The sequence below is a fragment of the Spodoptera frugiperda genome, chromosome 1 (genome assembly GCF_023101765.2).
Source record: "Spodoptera frugiperda isolate SF20-4 chromosome 1, AGI-APGP_CSIRO_Sfru_2.0, whole genome shotgun sequence".
NCBI lineage: Eukaryota > Metazoa > Arthropoda > Insecta > Lepidoptera > Noctuidae > Spodoptera > Spodoptera frugiperda.
The window spans coordinates 13,601,163-13,619,785 of record NC_064212.1 but is presented as its reverse complement, the minus strand read 5'-3'; the positions used below and the strand labels follow the sequence as shown (position 1 = coordinate 13,619,785).

Below are 18,623 nucleotides of genomic sequence, written 5' to 3'. Positions count from 1 at the left end.
TTTTGACGTTCGGAAAGTAACTGGCGGGCGAGAGCGAGACAGCGCGGACTCGGGTCGGGGGTTCGGATTACAGAGGTGTTCGGACTAGAGGGGGTTCGGATTAAAGAGGTCCTGCTGTACTTATATTTCAATAATTAATTTATGATCCTTACCCATGATCCCTAGTGTCGTGTAGACTAAGATCACCGAGGAACATACGTCGCACTATGGTACGTCTGTACCAGGCCTTAGGGAAGGCCAAGATCTCGCCCAAACGACGCATGTCGTACTTGAACCATGCTGAGCCGACGTCCACGATCGCTGGTGGAAGAAACAGAGATATATTTACCAAGAAAACACAGTTTTTTTTAAGGATTTGAAGTAGATTTTGTATGAGGAAACGCGTAAATAATGATGAAAGCTAAAGATCTATGTAATAGACCACTTAAACGCTCACATATTAAGCACTTCCTAATAAGAGATATTTCAAAGAACTCACTTGAGAACCGGACAGTAGCTTTGGACTGGTCTTGGTCAGTTTGGAAGTCCAATTTCCTGGACCTGGAGAGGTGGAACTTGACGAACTCCACGTTGATGCTGAGGGAGTCCTTGCGCTCGGTGTCAGAGAGGGGAGACCACTGTGCCTCCTTGAGACTGGACTTCTTCCCTCCGTACGGATGGAACATGTTCACTGAGAAGTCTGCCAGGCATCCCGTCACGCTTAACCCACCCATTGCTACTGCTGGTTCTGCCATTTCCCTGTGAAACATGAAAATAATAATAGAATGTTGGACTTGGGCTATTATAGTTAATCTAGTTTAATAGACATAATATCACATTTTCAGAATATAATTTTTTGATTCCTTTCTACACATTCTTCGTAGAGCAACTTTTTCTTATAACTGTCAAAGTTACTATTATATTATCAGAATATACTGGTCTATTTTCATTGAGTAATCTTAAGAAACTTTATGCTAAGTTACACCCAAGAGCATCTGTCTATCGAAATCTGTGCACATAGCTAGGATACTAACTCGTCGCTGGCCCGCTTGGAGCTGAAGACGATCTGCAGACTGGGCAGCTGCAGCAGGCACTCGACGCGCGAGGCGGGCAGGCAGCTGAAGCGGAACGTGGACGGCTGCATGTGGAAGTGCACGATCACGTCCACCGGGAACGACGCGTACACGTACTGCCCGTACGACGCGCCCTCTACCGAACGGGAACGGGAACCGCTCTCCGCTTCTACAGGAGAAAGGTCAAGTATTTAGTAGACTCTTGTCTTTTCTTTCACTTACCAGTATAAAGGAACAGTTTACCATAATATTCAGCTAGCCCAAAGCTCTTAAATACACAACCTTATTCTACAGTAATAAAGTTAAAAATGTATGAACAGTTTGCGGTAGTATGTTTTTTTTTAGACAAAAAACTCTGTTGTATCTCTAGAAATCAAATAGCAATTATATATTTTTATGAATGAATCAGAAATTTATCACTAATCTACATTTTACTCACCAGGTGTAGGAGTGGAGAAGGAAGCTTTAGTGGGTATAGGCTCCAGGGTCTGTTCCAAGAACTCGAGTATGTGTGGACTGATGATGGTCTCCTCGGGGATGCTCTGCAGCGTGATCCAGGCGAACAGCGCCGCCTTCTTGATGCCCACCTTACGCGGACCCACGTTCAAGGAGGGGAGGGGGGGAATTGTTTGAGGGGATGTCGCTTCTTCTGGTAGCGTTTTGGATTCGTAATGAACCTGTGGATAAGATTTGTTAATATTTTCATCAAGTAAGTGCCTAAAAACTCAATTATCAGATGATCAAAGTATTATTATTGGTGTTTGTCTAGACGAATGTGTAATAATTGCTAAAGCATTAATACTAGGTACTGTGAAAACGGGGAATATATTTTAAATGCACCTTTGTTTATCATGCTGGGTACTGAAAGGGGTGAAGTTATGTTTTGAACTAGAAAGAAGCAAGTAGAGTTTCATAGGGTAGTAAGAATGAATGGTATTATTACCTTGAGGTCCAGCCCGGGCACCCGGAACACGGTGAGGTCCAGTACGGGAACATGCCTGGCATGCGCGGCCTTCCGCCGCGCCCCCGGGGGGGAGCTGCTCCCGCCGGGCACGCCCATTCCAGTCCCCGCTCCCCCCGCCACGCCCGCCGCGCCCTCTGCTAGCCCGCCTGACGCTGAGCGGCCTACGCGCATGCGACCGCTGAGAGATACAAGTTCAAATCATCAAAATCATCAACCAACTCCACAAGTAACATGTAAAGTTCACGATTTTAAGTTTTAAATCCTGACATATCATTATTATGAACCTTTGAACCTCTCAATTTCAGAACAGTGCCGAAAATAAAATCAAGAAACAAAACACGCTACAAATCACATTTTTATTACGTTTTACTTCCAAAATTCCTCTGGTATTGCGCTTGTCCATGGACGGCACTGGTCGTTATCTAAATGCTTACTATCAGGTAATCTGTCTACTAGTTTGGCTAGTAAAAATTATCGACATCTCTCCATCATACGAATAATAACATACATACATATCTTCACGCCTTTAATCACCGAAGGGGTGCACATTACGGCACGTAATGCCAGTACAATGTACACCCACTTTTCACAATTTATGTTGTAAGTCCTATGTAATAGGGTGAGCCTATTGCTATATACTAGGCACATTTCCAGACTCCGTGCTACTACTGAGAAATTTTCAAAAATCCGAAAAAAGCCCAGTAATACTTTGCCCGACCGGCAGTCGCACTTGCGACCACTCGACCAACGAGGCAGTCGCAGAATAATAACTTACAAAATAATAAGGATCCAAACTCACATCTTAATACTATCGTCCTCCTTGCTGGGCTCCTTGGTATGCAGCACGCACTTCCCACTGTTGATGTACACCTTCACGTCCAGCTCGAAGTCGATGTTGGGCTCCGCGGTCTTCGCCTTGCTCGCCTTACCTTCCGAGCTCAGACCTTCTGATTGCGTGACGTTGCTGTTGAAGGTAGGATATTTTGTGTTAGTTTTATACATCTATTTGTTAGTGTTTTGTTTCGAAATAGCACCTTGCATCATATGTTTTCGAATGACAATGAGCACTGGTGTCGCTGATTCTAATCATAAATACTGTATGATTCTATTTTTACAAGTTTCGAAATATCACCCTATCATAACATATTTTCGAATGCCCAATAAACTAATTAATTCTGTCATCGTCATTGGTGAGTGGTCTTCAAAAATTTTACGCTCAATTTTGTTACAAGGGCTTAAGATACATGATGCACAATGTTTATACGATGGTGCGCTTCAGGTCGTTTTAAGGGCTTTGTTGCTATTAAATAGCAGCATAAAAAATTGCTGCAGACCTTTCTTCATAATAAGTTTGGTATTTAATTCGGGTACTAAATCAGTAAAGATTAATGGTTAAACACTTTTAAACGTCATGTATACTAACATGTCAGGTTTCCTCCTTAGCTCGACGCCCTCCAGTTCGTCGGGCCAGTGGTCGGGATGCGCGGGCAGCGAGCTCTGTCGCTGCACGGCGGCCGTGGACAGCGCACGCGCACTGCCCGCGCACGCGCGCGGACCGCGCAGGGACGCCGAGCGGGACGGACCTGGGGGGGTATATGTTGATCAATCAAATTTTGTAATGCTACAAAGTACTACTTCTACACCTCACGGTGTTAATAATAGTAGTTATATCTATATAACTACTACTAAGAAGCAACACCAAACTCAGAGATCATATATATGTAGTCTCTTTTAAAACGTCCAACAATGAAAAAGTAGAAGAGCCAAGCAAGTTTGACATTAAGAGTTAATGTGAGAGCCAAAGTCAATTAAAAAAAAAATAACAAATTTAGTCTAACTGCCGACAAAGTCCAAGGAACAACACATATAACATTACTAGGTACTTCCGCGCGGTTTCACCCGCTCTGCTTGGCTCCTATTGGTCATAGCGTGATGTTTTTTAACCTATAGCCTTCCTCGATAAATGCACTATCCAACACAAAAAGAATTATTCAAATCGGACCAGTAGTTCTGGAGATTAGCGCGTTCAAACAAACAAACAAACTCTTCAGCTTTATAATATTAGTATAGTATAGATAATATTAGTATAGATAAGTTATACCAACTGAAATAACAGCCTGCACTGACCTGTAAGCGGCTCACTCTCCATGGAACTCCAGCTGCCTCCTTCAATGATGTCAGCCAGTCTGTTGTCCTCATCTCCTAGCAGTAAGGTCTCGCCGGAGTCGCCCACACCCGGAGACATGGTCAGGTTGGGTTCTATAGCACTGTGACAGACAAATACGTAAAATATTCCTCTAATTAATTCTAGAATAAAAATCATAGAATAATTCTTTATTACCAGCTCAATGTATACATGTATATAGTTTACAACCAAACAGTGAAAAGAGGTTTTCTGGAAATTTGACGGACAAATTAACTTTAAAAAATGTCCCCAAAATAACTATAACCCTATCGCCTCTAATCAATGATGGCCGTAAACGGGTTCATGATAAAAAGTAATAAATACAGTACATACCCTTCAAAGTCCTTCCTCTCCTGCGGTGGCGAGGGCACGACGAAAGACTTGCTCCTGTTGGAACCTAGTCCCAGTTTACCCTTCGTAATGGAACTGGCTCGCACGCTTTGACGACGGAGCTTCTGAATCATATCTCTGTGGAAAATGAAGACAATATAATGGAGTTTCGTGCTCGTTCTTCTTCATTCGAAGAACACCTGACGGACAGACTGACAGACTAGACTTGACTTTGTTACTTTATTTGTTGATATTTCAAAAGTACCTACGTGTAGTTTAATTGAAATAAATGATGACTTTGACTTTATTGCGCTAAGTTGCGCAACAAATTGCGCATGCCTTGAAAAGTAATCTAGTCATCGATTCACACTAAACTAGTTAGAATACTTGAAGAATTAATAAGAGGACCCACGCTTAATAACCCTTAAATACAATCTACTACATTCAACTATAAACTCTATACCACTCAACATACCGTCTAAAGTCCTTAAACACGAGCGCCTCCAAATCATGTAGCCTCTTCATTTCATACTCAATGGTAGTATGACTGGCGCCCAAAGTGCGGAGGTCGTTGATGATCTTGGCTTGTTCGTTCATTTCTTTCTCAATCAGTTTGGACCGCTTCTTGGCATCGATACTGGTGTCGAAGACAAAGGCCGGCAGGTGGTCCGTGTACTTACGGCGGAGGATTATGCTCTCCTGGTGGGTGAAGGACAACAGTTACTATTAGTCTATTTCTTTTTTTATTTCTTCACGCCCTTTATCCCTAAAGGGGTAGGCAGAGGTGCACATTACGATACGTAATCCCACTGTACAATGTACGCCCACTTTTCACTATTTATGTTGTGGGTCCATGTAATAGGGGTTGAGCCTATTGCCATATACCGGGCACATTTCCAGACTCCGTGAAAATTTCTCAGTAGTAACTGAGAAAAGATTTCGATTTCTCAGTAGTAACTAAGAAATTTTCGAAAAAGCGAAAAAAGCCCAGCAACACTTTGCCCGACCCGGGTATCGAACCCGAGACCCCTTGCCCGGCAGTCGCACTTGCAATCACTCGGCCAACGAGGCAGTATTAAACTACTAAATACTTAACTAACATAGCTACTTGACAGTTGACACGTTTGTTTCATTCTTACCTGAGAATCTTTGCTATTGTCAGCTTCGTCGTCTAGATCACTCTCATAATCCATTTTGAGGGGATCTTCCTCTTCATATCCTGAACACGTAAAAATACTTTTTAAGATAATACAATCTAATTTTCACTCATAAGGCTTAAAGCTTCCTTTTTTAACACTTTCAATTTTTATTTTGTTTGAGTGTTATGGGTCTTTCAAACTTTCAATTTATTTTTGTACAAAGTTTTTTTCATTTCAAAAATGGAATGATTGAATGATAGCCAAATCTCAGAAAAAATAGCCTGGTGATAAGAAATCAGGTGGTATAATATGATGTGATGATAATATTACCTGTTAGCATAGTAAGCGTGTGTCCTAAAGCAGACAGTTGTTTGCCGACGTTCACGTCTAGGTGAATGTCCACGCCTTCCATTTGCCAAGATACGTTTAGGAACCATTTAGCGTTTTCTGCAATATGAAGCATTCATTATCTATTTTATAATTTAGATTTGGCTGAAAACCAAATTTTGTTGATTTTCAAATGGTATAACAGTAATAGGCTTACGCCCGAATACTCGAACGCTACTCAATTTTAAGTTGTACTTAAATATCGTGCTATCTCTGTCATTTTATAACGAATTGATAGTGCCAGAACTACATTTGAGAGCGTCTTAAAATTGAGTGGCGTTCGAGTATTCGGGCATTAGTTTTACATAAATGTGAGCTTACCATTATGTTTAGCAGCGGTAGTCCTGCTGCAGACTTCATAGGTTCCTTCAGAGACACAGCAGACGTTGAGGCTTGGTTCATCAGCTCGAGGCTTCCAATCATCTAGTGAGGCTTCAAAGTCGTCTGCGAAGCGGAGACAGAGGCCTACGAAGCGGCCTTTGGAGACCAGAGCCCCGGAAGAACAGGCACCGATGTGTGTGGACTCTAGGGTCACTACTACAGCACCTCGGGCTTCGCCCTCTCCACACCAAGCACCCCAAGCACCACGGCCCAAGCCCCAACGTGCCTGTATATACACGCATGTTATAAATAAATGGTATATCATTGAAGTAAAAATTAGAAGGCTAGTTACTGAACAATGTCGAGAGATCGAACGCCAAACAATATGGAACAAATATTTGTATGATCCACAAATTATTATCTCAGAATACAAGAAAAAGTTATAGTGTGGTATTATGAACAGGGAAATAAAAACACAAAGAAAACTCCAGATTGGAATCAAAAAGAATAATTTGATTACTATTTATATTATTTTAAAATGAAACTTACCATAGGTGGTTGGTTTAGCGGTAAACATATTCCAATGTCATCCACATTGAGCTGCAGGAACAATGTGCTCAGATGTGGTGTAGTGATTTGTGACGTCAGTTGAACCTGGAACCAACGATTATTATATTATACCTTTCGTGAGACATACTAAATCAAATATTATGCTATCAGCTCACTCACGTAACTGTTTGACGTAAAACTCGATTCGTTTTAAGCCATGCTAGAGGCTTATTTTCCTGAGCAGCATTCCGCGACAATCGCTTCGTTTTGTGTTTTACAGTTACATGTTTAAACCGATAAAATAATAATTAACAACGATCATTAATTTAGAATCCAACTTGTCTGATTGATAAATAAAATTAATAGTCGTATATAAAAATACATCATGTAGGAATACAGTAGGTCTACTGATAAAATTCACATACCTTCTCAAAAACTTGCTGCGTAGCCGTCAAAACTTCTTTATTAAGATTCAGTCTCTTCTCATTCCAGTATTCATACGCATTCTTATAGTTTAGCCAGACGAGTATAGCTTTATCCACAGCAACTGGCTGTATGTATATCAGAGGTCGTTTTAAGGTGATCAGTACCACTTCCTTGTCATCACCGCATACCATCTCATCTTGGAAGGCGTTGCGCATCGCTGAAAGAATTGCGCAAGTTAGTCAAAATTTTGCGCAAGTAAGCGCAACTACGAAATTCTTCAATTTGTTGATATTTTGTAAAGAGTTAAGCTAATTAGAAAGAGAAATTAATACGTAAGTTAGCGACAAAATATCTAAAAGTTACTTACATATCCTAGTATTGAAGAAAGCATATTGTTGGAACTCTGGCTCTGCTTCTTCAAACATTGCGTTTCGGATCAATTGTCCTAAGCTAAGGTTGACGTCGACCTGAGCTCTAGCGAACAATCGTACTTCGTGTGGCTCAGTGGGTTGTTGTACGTTCTGCACGCGGTTCGATATCTCGAACTCTACGGCGCCTGTCTCCAATCTCACCGCTGAGTTACTTGGAGTCGTCGCAGTTAGTTGTATACGCTAAGACAGAAGACAAAATTGTTAATGTATGGGGATCAACTTTTTACCATATTAATAAAGAATGAAAACTCATGAGATAAATTATTAAATAGAGAATGTTTGTGTTAGTGTGTAACGTACCTTTATCCTAATAGTAAGTGAGAATAGGATCCTGCTGAGAGCTGATGTCGACGCTTCTTCTTCGTTCCAGAGAGGCACTGGCTTCTCACCGCCGTATACTTTCTGAACTACCTCGTTCACTTCCTAGAGAATCAAGAGATATGTGTCATTATTTGAGAAGAAAGTGGGGATGTCTATGATTAGAAAAGGATGATTTTTAACGATTATTACGAAAATGATGGCAATAGAAGAATAATAATTCTTTAGTAACAATAAGCACTATATCATATTAACAGATTTCGAGTATGCTTAATGTTGAGTGCGCGTGCAACTAATACGGCTCTGGCGCACTACGAATGCCGTCTCATGAATACGCGTCGTAGTTACAATGCATTCGTTGTGCCCCACACTCATTCCCTAATCCTTAGTATGATACGCGACAAGCTATTTCATTCAGCAGACGTTTTCTAGTCAATATAACTAAGCACATACCTTCATAAAGACCTTCTGCACGAACACAAGATGGTTGAGCAGGTCGGTGGAGAGCGTGTGCTCGAAGAGTCCGATGTCGGCGGAGGCGGCGACGTACCTCCCCGCCCGTAGCACGGCGCCCCCCCTGCGCGCCGCCCCGCGCTGCTCCAGCACGCGGCCGGCCACGTGCACGCCGGGCAGCCACACCGCCGCCTCCGCGGGGAGCTTCGCCGCGCCCACCTCCGCCACCTGCAGCGGTATACCACACCAATATTATAAATGGCAAATTTCATTTCAATGCTATGTTTGTCCGTCAATCACGTTGTACAACAGATTTTGATGAAATTTAGTATACATACAGCTGAAACATGAACTGACTTAAGTAATAGGATTTTTATCCCACAGGAACAAAAGCTAAGCCGCTGGCAGAAACTAGTGTAAAATATTACTATCCAATTGTCAAAACGCGATCAAAACTATTACAATCGAAAATGGTTTTCAAACTATGTTTGAAAAATCTACTTCTTTTTGTAGTCGATTAATAAGCCTAGCTGCTCCTAGGGTTCCCAACTATACTGTTAAAAACAGTATTATACTGTTTTTCACTAAATTATACTTTTTACTGTTGAACAATAATAAAGTATACAAAATACTGTTTTCAAAATGCTTAACACTACACAGTGTTAAATGTTAGACGCTCACACATATTTAAAAAAAAAAATAAAATACTGTTAATTTTTCTAAAATACTGTTTACTTTCCTTCTCAGACCTAAATATACTTTATTTCTTGTAAAAAAAGTTGGCAACCCTAGCTGCTCCTGAATTATAGTGGGTGACCACACACCTTTCTATAAATAATTATCGGATCGAAAAATAATCGCAAAGTCAAACTAAAAACCTCCTTATTTTAGAAGTTGATTAACAAAGTCAATCTTAACATCAAGAAACCTAAACAAAATCAAATGCTAAAAATCCTACATACCTGCAGCTTAGTAACGAAGCTGAGCGAGTGTTGTTGCAGGTCGACAGTGAACTGCGCCTTGTTGCCGGTGACGCCGGAGCTCTGCACCTGCTCCATCTTGTACTGCGCCTGTAGAGACGGTAGCAGGGCTGCCGTCACACTCAGGCTCTAAAACAAGAGAAGGATACATTAGTTACAACCCATACTGTTTTACACAAATATTTTATGAGTCGACCAAGGGACTATGTAACTTAATCAAAGAGACAGGGCAGAAGTGTTCTCTGGTAAAACTGTAATTTTTCAACTACAATATTTAACCCACTTGCCAAGCTATGCAATATCTTGTAAGAATAATAAATGAGACCTATAGTCCAGTAGTGGGCTGTTGTTGGAACTACTTGAGCTTTTCCTGGCGTATAGCCGCCTTTGTTCAGCAGTGGACGTCTCTCGGCTGATGATGATAATGATGATGATGATGATAGCCGTATTATTCAATACTTTTTATACATATAATACAAAACTTACTTGTAAAACAATAGAGAAGTGTAGATGCAGTGGGTTTAGCAGGGGATGCGCAGGGGGTGGTCTGGGCACGCGAGGGGGACGGGGTGCGGGGGCCGGGGATCCTTCAGACGAGGACCCTGACCCACCGGCCCCTCCACTAGTACCCGTCGGACCTGACGATGGACCGCTGGGACCCGTACGGGAGAGACGAGATGATGTACGGGTTACACCTAATTCCTGTAAGAAGAAGGAGGAAAAGTTAAATATTGAGTCAGAATCTCATTATTGTGTAATATTTCTACTATAAATTATTCATCTGAATTTTACTCTTCATATCTTTTTTTATGGAATAGGTGGCAAACGAGCAGACGAGTCACCTGATGGTAAGAGATCAGCACCGCCCATGGACACCCGCAATCTATTTATATCTCTAAATTTTCTACTGTAAAATATTTTGTCTCGATTTTATTCTTCATATCTCTAAATAATTTACGTTTAATATTAACTCTTAAATCAAAATGTCAGAATTGTACAAAAAGCAACTGCTATTTGCTATTAAACAACCCGCTAAAAATGTTATAATTATATCTTTGATTAGACCTATCATTAGATTCTTTAGATATCCTCTTATTCTCTTTATTTATACCTGCAGCGTAGACGACAGCTGTCTACTAGACCGAGTCATGACCCCGTGCAGTGCCACGGGGTGCTGTGGCAGGTCCACCCTGACTCCCCCCACACTGAGCAGTGCAGTGGCGCCGGGTCTACCTGCTTCCCATCCGTATAACGCTTGAGACTTGCCCACGCTCACACGAACCACCGTCCTAGAAAAAATATAAATATGTCACCAAAAACAATATGCGTAAAAGTAATAATAGTCTTTGCGCATCTTGCGCAAAAGTAATAACACTTGCGCAACTGGCGCAACAGCCGTATCATGAAAACAGAGGGTATGTTTGTCACCACCTTTACTCTTCCCGCGGGTATCGTAAGAGTAGATTAATAAGCTACATATTTAACACAGATCAGGCAACAGCGTTCTCTGATAAACTTGATATTTTTAAACTACGATCTCCAACCTGCTTGCCAAGCGTGGTGATTATGACAAATCTCTTTTTGTACAGGATTGTTAATTATGAACTTGAGCAAAATAAAATAATACTCACTGATGGTTCGGAGCGACTCCTTCTAGCAGTACAATCATGGTCCTTCCCAGGTTACCAGTAAGTGACCACTGGCGTGATCGCGATGCTGATAGCGAAGCCTGGAGGGATGTTATCTCGGCTTCTAGCTTTAGACCAGATAGGGATGCCAGGAGACGAGTGCGGTGGATCCTAATAAACATAATTAATACCAGATAGTAATAGGAGCCAAATGCTTTTTTACATCAATGCCTTTATAATTAACGGGTGAATTGACGTTATTTTCCATCCGGAATGTGTTATGTGTCAAAATCTAATTGTAATTTACCATAACAGGGATATTATCAGACATTGTGTAAAGAAAAATGACAAAAATCAGATTATTCAATTGAAAATAAAAGTTATGTTATGGTTCTTTACCTGGCGACTCCAACAACGACCATGCCCATGTTGGCTGCGCTGGATGAGGAGTTGCTGGTGTTCTGTTCGCGGGAACTTGGACGCTGGGGCCGGCTGTGGCGGTACTGTTCTGGCAGGTCTGTCGTTACTGAGAACCTGCATCATGCAAAGGAAAATACTTATAATTTAGTTACGCTACAACCAAAGTTTAAAGTCTTTAATCGAATAGGTGACAAATACTTCTCTGAAGATATATAAACTATGACTTTTTTAAGGAATACTGTAACAAGAGATGGATCATTTAATGACAAAAAATCGACGCCGCCTATGGATACACGCAACACTAGAGGAGTTACAAGTACAATGCTGGCCTTAAAGGGGTTTGAGGAATGAGGATTTAAGGATTGGGGGCAGATTGTGCATCCGTTAACCTCATTGTTAGACTTGCCTTCCAAAAAAATGTTCAGTACATACCTGTGCGTAATAGTCTCTGCATCAGGCATATTAGCGTACAGGTCCAGCAGTAGGTACACAGTCCTCCAGCAGCGCGGCGCCAGCTTGCCGTCGGCCGCGTCGGCGGACGGGGAGCTGAGCTCGGGGGGCAGCGCCCCGCCCGGGCTGGGGGCTGCGCTGGGCGCGCCGGGGCCCGGGCTGCCCGCGCCCAAGGAGCTGCGCCCCGCTGCGTACATCGGGGTGTGGGCACCCTCGTTTAGTGAACTGTAGCCTGCACACACACAGACATACTTCACTCATTTGTTAATGGAGTTAGTTACAGTTACACACAGTTAAATATTCTGCTACTATCTATATCTTTATTACAATTTTCTTACGAGACTAGCTGTGCAGCCTCAATGGGGTCACCGTTTTTATTGCCCACCAATAAAATATAATTAGCTAGTGTTAGTGTGACGTTTTATTCATGATAACTACAGTGAATAGACAAACTCTTATAAGATTAACGACATCTGAAGAGTAAAACCATTAACACAAACACTTCTTTACAAATCGAATATTTAAAGGACATACAGCAAATAGTCCATAAAGAACAACTCACCAAGTTTTCCTTTAACACTCTTGCCGGTAGATCTAAGTTTTTGCGCAAACGACTGTGGGCGTGGCCTGGTGGGCTGGGCCAGTTTCTGTTGGCTGAGGGACTGGGGCACTGCTGCAGCCAGCTCAGGAGTCAGAGTGGGAGCCATCAGGTCCCATTTAGGTTCCAGAGTCGCGTATTGTACCTCCTTCTCTAAAGAGGATACGCTTACCAGGTTTTCTCTGAAGTCTGATACTAGAAGAAAAAACGTTATCATTTAAATATTATCTAATACTACAAAGTAGTAACTCTTGTTCAACCACAATCTTAATAATATTATAAATGCGTATGTTTGTGAATTTGTGTGTATGTTTGTTACTCAATCACGACAAAATGGCTAAAGGGATCGAGATGAAATTTGGAACAAGGGTAGATCATGGTCTAAAATAACACATAGGCCACTTTTTATTCCATGGGACCGCAGACGAAGGCACTGGGAGAAGCAATTTTTTTTTTATAAAAACGAGTAAGTAACTCACCCGAGGAGGATGTATGTTTATTCTGTCGATGCGATATCTTGGTCTGCGTGCGCAGCTCTATCTGCGTGTCCTTCACGTTCTGGTACATGTTGCTGATCTGGTGCAGCAGCCGGAGGAGCGGCATGTTCACCTGGGTGGACATTACGAGTCGGATTATAGTAAGTGGTTGAGGTATGGTGTAATGGTTTTTAAGAATCTTTTTAGTCTGGCTTGTTTCCTAAATGGCTGAACTGATGTTGACGGAACTTTTATTGGTAGGTAGCTGATGTACTAAGGAGTAACTTAGGCTTTTATTTTAGAAAATAAAGTCACAAATTCCGTAACCCACTCAAACGAAACTGCAGGCATCAGCTAGTGTAAGATAAAAATCTTAAGTAAGTGATTGTATCGTCTTATTCGAATAATTTTAGCCCAGGAATGTTCGTAGTAGAGAGAAAAGACCGAAGTATTAGAACTAATTCCTATTACTTCTGTCTAAAGTAAACACAAACAATACAAGCATTTTAACTGAGCACTAGCTTTTTTGCACCGTGTTAGTTAAATATTTATTTTCTTGTTTTGCCTGTAATATTTCACAACGGTGCAAATAGACTGCCTTTCTTTCTCTCTTTATATTTCACCTACACTAAATAAATGTATGTAACACCAACATACCTGCTGCGATATAAACCGTATGCTGATGTTGAAGTTGAGCATGGTACTGATGTGCTTCTTGAGCTGTCCGCGGGAGATGTACAGCACGTTCTGTCGCTGGATGAGGTCGTCCACCGCCACGTCCGCCACCTTCTTCAGGTCCACGTCGATCGACACCTTCTCGCACAGGAACGCTGGAGTCTCTGATGGAATCGCGCCGTGACTTTGCGGACCTGTGTAGCGTAGAATAGAATATAATAATTTATTTGCAAAGAATGTAGGTACAGGTTATTGGGTGATATAGATATGACATTGATTTTAAAGTATTTGCTGTAATTTTTTTTATGAAATCTCAATTTGATATTTATACATCGTCACGCCTTTTATCTTCTAAGATGTAGGCAATTTTTCGCCCGACACGGGAATCGAACCCGAGATCCCTTGCCCGGCAGTTGCAACCACTCGGCCAACGAGGCAGTAACACTGAAAACTCACTCTAAGAACGAAACTGCAATATTTGGCATGACATTTAAAACTGTCTTCAAGAAATCAGCTTCAAATGCAATAATAATACTTTTTAAATACTATGGTTGAAATCAGAGGTTAGCAAGTCAAACTACATCAAAGAAAATTGTTACCTAAGTAAATGAACAATAAGGATCAATTTGCAACTTACTCTTCCCCTTCCCAGCATGTCGCCGGTCCCTGGCAGCGAGGTCGCTGACGACGATGTCGATGCGGAACATGTCCATCCAGGCCACGAGCGACAGTTTGGACCCCAGCGAGTCCAGTGCGGGGGGACCTGAGTTCACGCCTTCGCCTGAACCACTCTTGTTCTTCGATTCTCCTAGAGTAACATGAGTATGTATTTATTATAGCACTCATTTTGTGTATTAAAAATAAATGATAAATAATTCCACAAAATATTTTATCAGAGTTTTACTTGAAATTACAAACAATACTACGTTACAATCAAAGTCAATAATAGACATATCTTATTAGATAAATTAGACTTTACTCAATTTAATTTATTAGCCTTATTCACTCATTGTCATAGTCAATCACAATAATCATTCTTTAGTAATTGAAGGAAAGAATTTTGATACGTTTTGTAAGTAGCTTACAACAAAACATTATCTATAAAATCGATAGAATAGGCTATTGAGATTGACCCTGAATACAGACAAGTATAATAATACACATACCCTGAGTAACTTGATGCGGCGAGACCCCAAGCGCAGCGAGGAAGGGTTGGAAGACCAGATGGGCATCCAGCAACATGAGCGAGCCCTGCAGCGGGTACAGGCTGCAGGCGGGCATGGCGGCGGCCACCGCGCGGGGGTTCATCTTCGAAGGAGGAATTATTGGCTTCTTGCTCTTTGGCTCCTGTTAGTACATGACCGTGTTAGACTCTAGACGTGACGTGTTTAGTGCGTGCTGATGAGGCGAGCCAATCATGCTACGTGTGCCTTAAACGCTAGTGTTGTTTAGTTGCGTGCTCGTTCTCCTATGCCGTGTGTGGTTATACAACTATGTTAATGATAATTTATTGTCACTGCTATAGTGCAGTGTTTTGATGACTGAATACTACAGAAGCTGCTTCTGTCTTTGAAAGACTATTTAAATATCATATAAACACAAACATAAGCCTAAAGAAGTAACAAAGACTTGGGTCAAGTCAATAATTTGTTTTCGTTTTATGTCAACTGATCTAGATCCAAAGGACTTTAAACTTTATATCAATATGAACAAGACACAAAATACTTTGAACTTCCCCCAAGTCTTGTAACCAACATTTGAATGCCACTTACCACTTTAATAGGTTCCTGTTTGGCCATCCACTGGTACAGGTCTTCCCTGGCGCGATCATTCTTGATGTTTTCATCGCTGCCGTGTGGCGAGTACAGTGATGGGTTGGACCCTACTGTTGGTAGGTCTTCTTTCAACGTTCCGTAATCTACTGTTATAGGGGGATGAGAGGGGGAGATTAGTTGTATTGCATTGAAATTCTGAACTTCATAATTATTATTTTGTTACAATGTGTTATAGCACTAAAGTATTTTAATTCAATTAATTTTGGTTCACGTTTTATATTAACTGCATACAGTTTTAATATAAATATAATTATTAATATATAATAATTGTAGAATTCCAGATGTAGATAGCCTCCAGATAAATTTTAACAAATCAACTATCGTTATTTCTGAATTCTTTGATGCTGTTACACAAAATATTATACTCACACATCCAATGCATCACTGAAATCTTTTCATTCAACAACATACATTGACGGTTCTCTAGTAAACATAATAATAAACTCAGGAACAAAACTAGCAATGTATCTACTCACTAGCGATGGCGTCGTCATTGAAGACTGGTTTCCTCGTGGAGAATGGCAGTGAAGGGAACACGAGGCTCGCTCGGCTGCTTTGGGCTCCCCGCACTGTTCGGGACACGGGATTAGCACATCACTAATGTGGGCGGGGCGTTAAGTCATACAGGGTGGTGCAACAATATGAAAAGTGCTTTTGATGATACGTAGAGGTTGTTTGAAGATGTTATCATTACAAATAACTGTTTGTTTGTAAATTAGATTTAATTTTGTTGGCTATAAAGTTGTAGTTTCATTGTGTCATTTAAGTTTTCTCTTTTTTATTTACTTAAGGGCTTGCTAAGTTTGTATACATGTGAAAGTGTGATTTCCATGTAACGATAGCATCTTCATGAGCTCTAAATATGGAGAGGAAAGATAAGATTACGTTTCTAATACCTAATACGTTTCTAATATTTAATAGCACAATAACATACCAAACTCTCTAACACTAACATGCGAAACAGCAGATACATAGATAGGTAATATAATATGGGAAAAAAAAAGTTTGGTATAAGTTCACACTGACTGACTGACTAAGATCATAGATAAAACGAATCAAAGTTTAGGAGTGGGAGCAAATACGTCATGTCTACGATATTTCAAATGGATATATCTTCGAAAATATTTCTTTCCGTGAGAAAAAAAATACATGTGTAATATTTTAAAACGATCTACAAGAAGGACATTAAAACAAAAAGTAGTCATCTACCCTATTCTCATAGGATAGTGTTTTGTATTAACAATTAAAAATCTATCAATCAATCTTAACTAAATTTTAATTAGCACCAGGAAAATAAAATTGAACCAAGCTTATCACAAACTCATGGTTCGATAAGGAAATATGGCATAAAACAATAGCATTGTGTAATTAATTACATGGTACAAGCTATTACATCAAGATTAGAATTAGATATACTGCGCGTTTAATTGAAACAACAGTGCTTGAAACGGTGATTAATATAAATAGCAATAACATGTATTAATTATTATGTTATCGGCTTACTCAGGCCACTGTTTGACGAGGAATTCGACTAGTTTCAAGCCATGCTAGAGGCTCATTCATGAGCAGCATTCCGCGACACATGACGCAGCGACTGTCGCCCGAAACTGTGGCTTGAAACTAGTCCAGTTCCTCGTGAAACAGTTACGTGAGTAAGCCGATAACATAATACTTAATTTAGTATGTCTCACGAAGTATATAGGCGAAGCAGCATCCAATTCCTAAAATATAATATATCCTAATAAGCACATAAATATTACGTGAATTAATATTATTACGTACAATAAATAAAAGCATAAACATTAAGAGGATTGGTAAGACAAAAAAATCAAAACATAAATAGTTTTGGAAGTCATCATAAGGTTAGGGAAGTTACTGAGGTCTTTCGAATATTCAAACACCACTTTTCTGGTATAGTTGGGCCATTACAAACGTGCGAACTGTCACGTCAAAAGAATGTGACTATCCCGCACAACTTGCATAAGTGTGAGCGAGAGATCTTTACTCTTAGTACGAATTTGGTTAAAGTAATCGTGTACCGTAAAGTGTACCGCGCTCTGATTGGTTGGTTTATTCGAACCGGCCAATCAGAGCGCCGAACGCGCTCTCGTTTCGATTACTTTAAACGTAAAGCAAACTCGCACTAAGAGTACTGATGGAATGATTTATATTTTTTCCTATAGTGCTTGACTCGGCTTGAGTAGGGCAGAACGAGATACATAACATCTACCTAGGTAAGCAAACACGGTCCAAATGTTTTTTGATATTACACTATTCTCTATCTTCAACTCACAATGTGTTTTCTATTGTGTCTCATATAACCGCAGACCAGAATTCAGTTAATTTAAGTGGCAAAGAAATGTCTGAATATCCGATTAAAAACAGAACAATTAAGGAAGATTGTCATTAAAACAATAAGGATGAAACATCAAGTCACAGAAGGGAAGGGTCACACGAGTTACATTCACTCCATGCTGTCAACAGACGAACAAACAGACAAGACAACAAACGTATAACGCTGTGAAGTCGTTTGTATATTAATTACTGTACAATAGAAATAACACCTTATTCTGAAGCGAATAAGGTATTGTTTTGTATCATTAATTTATTTATCCAATTTAGCATTAAAGTTTAAGTTGAACAACAAAAGGGTCTTTCTTGTTTTTTATTTTGAGATATTTTAACAAACGACCTCTTTATAGGACTTGTGGACCATATTCACGAATAAAATGGACACTCAAGCATTACTCTACATTATTGGATTATTTAGAGTAACAATTGAGCTTCGCAGACAAGACATAATTCAATCAAAATTGAACCTTATTGCGCAGTATTGGTTAAAGGAAAAGCGACTCTATTATGAAGGCAATAAGGTCGGCAAGTCCTAAGCAGCAGTGAGTGTAAGTGTACGAACCGGAGGGCGGCGTGGAGGGGAAGGAGTGCGGGCGCGGGCTAGCCGCCGCGCCGCCCGCTTCACCCATACAGGAACGTCATTAGTGGACTTAT

General features: G+C 40.6%; 1 protein-coding gene across 7 annotated transcripts in view; it reads right to left on the bottom strand.

Moving 5' to 3' along the window:
- Window positions 1–18,623, bottom strand: part of LOC118273350 (transmembrane protein KIAA1109 homolog) — a 39,247-nt gene that overhangs the window by 7,937 nt on the left and 12,687 nt on the right. For 3 of the 7 annotated variants that reach the window (XM_050696107.1, XM_050696116.1, XM_050696108.1), the window contains exons 11-42: window positions 18,532–18,588; window positions 16,094–16,186; window positions 15,555–15,703; window positions 14,949–15,129; window positions 14,420–14,590; window positions 13,765–13,976; window positions 13,111–13,240; window positions 12,596–12,826; window positions 12,016–12,265; window positions 11,563–11,697; window positions 11,167–11,334; window positions 10,647–10,824; window positions 10,022–10,237; window positions 9,518–9,664; window positions 8,556–8,783; window positions 8,085–8,207; window positions 7,721–7,964; window positions 7,353–7,570; window positions 6,928–7,032; window positions 6,379–6,664; window positions 6,001–6,117; window positions 5,671–5,750; window positions 5,007–5,230; window positions 4,535–4,669; window positions 4,144–4,283; window positions 3,440–3,599; window positions 2,816–2,980; window positions 1,996–2,194; window positions 1,492–1,729; window positions 1,014–1,221; window positions 479–738; window positions 153–300 (exon numbers count right to left, since the gene is read on the bottom strand). In XM_050696107.1, coding sequence (XP_050552064.1) covers window positions 153–300; window positions 479–738; window positions 1,014–1,221; window positions 1,492–1,729; window positions 1,996–2,194; window positions 2,816–2,980; window positions 3,440–3,599; window positions 4,144–4,283; window positions 4,535–4,669; window positions 5,007–5,230; window positions 5,671–5,750; window positions 6,001–6,117; window positions 6,379–6,664; window positions 6,928–7,032; window positions 7,353–7,570; window positions 7,721–7,964; window positions 8,085–8,207; window positions 8,556–8,783; window positions 9,518–9,664; window positions 10,022–10,237; window positions 10,647–10,824; window positions 11,167–11,334; window positions 11,563–11,697; window positions 12,016–12,265; window positions 12,596–12,826; window positions 13,111–13,240; window positions 13,765–13,976; window positions 14,420–14,590; window positions 14,949–15,129; window positions 15,555–15,703; window positions 16,094–16,186; window positions 18,532–18,588 — 5,596 coding nt within the window. The remainder of the gene's footprint in view (window positions 1–152; window positions 301–478; window positions 739–1,013; window positions 1,222–1,491; window positions 1,730–1,995; window positions 2,195–2,815; window positions 2,981–3,439; window positions 3,600–4,143; window positions 4,284–4,534; window positions 4,670–5,006; window positions 5,231–5,670; window positions 5,751–6,000; window positions 6,118–6,378; window positions 6,665–6,927; window positions 7,033–7,352; window positions 7,571–7,720; window positions 7,965–8,084; window positions 8,208–8,555; window positions 8,784–9,517; window positions 9,665–10,021; window positions 10,238–10,646; window positions 10,825–11,166; window positions 11,335–11,562; window positions 11,698–12,015; window positions 12,266–12,595; window positions 12,827–13,110; window positions 13,241–13,764; window positions 13,977–14,419; window positions 14,591–14,948; window positions 15,130–15,554; window positions 15,704–16,093; window positions 16,187–18,531; window positions 18,589–18,623) is intronic. The other 4 variants (XM_050696117.1, XM_050696122.1, XM_050696115.1 and 1 more) reach the window with 3 other exon arrangements.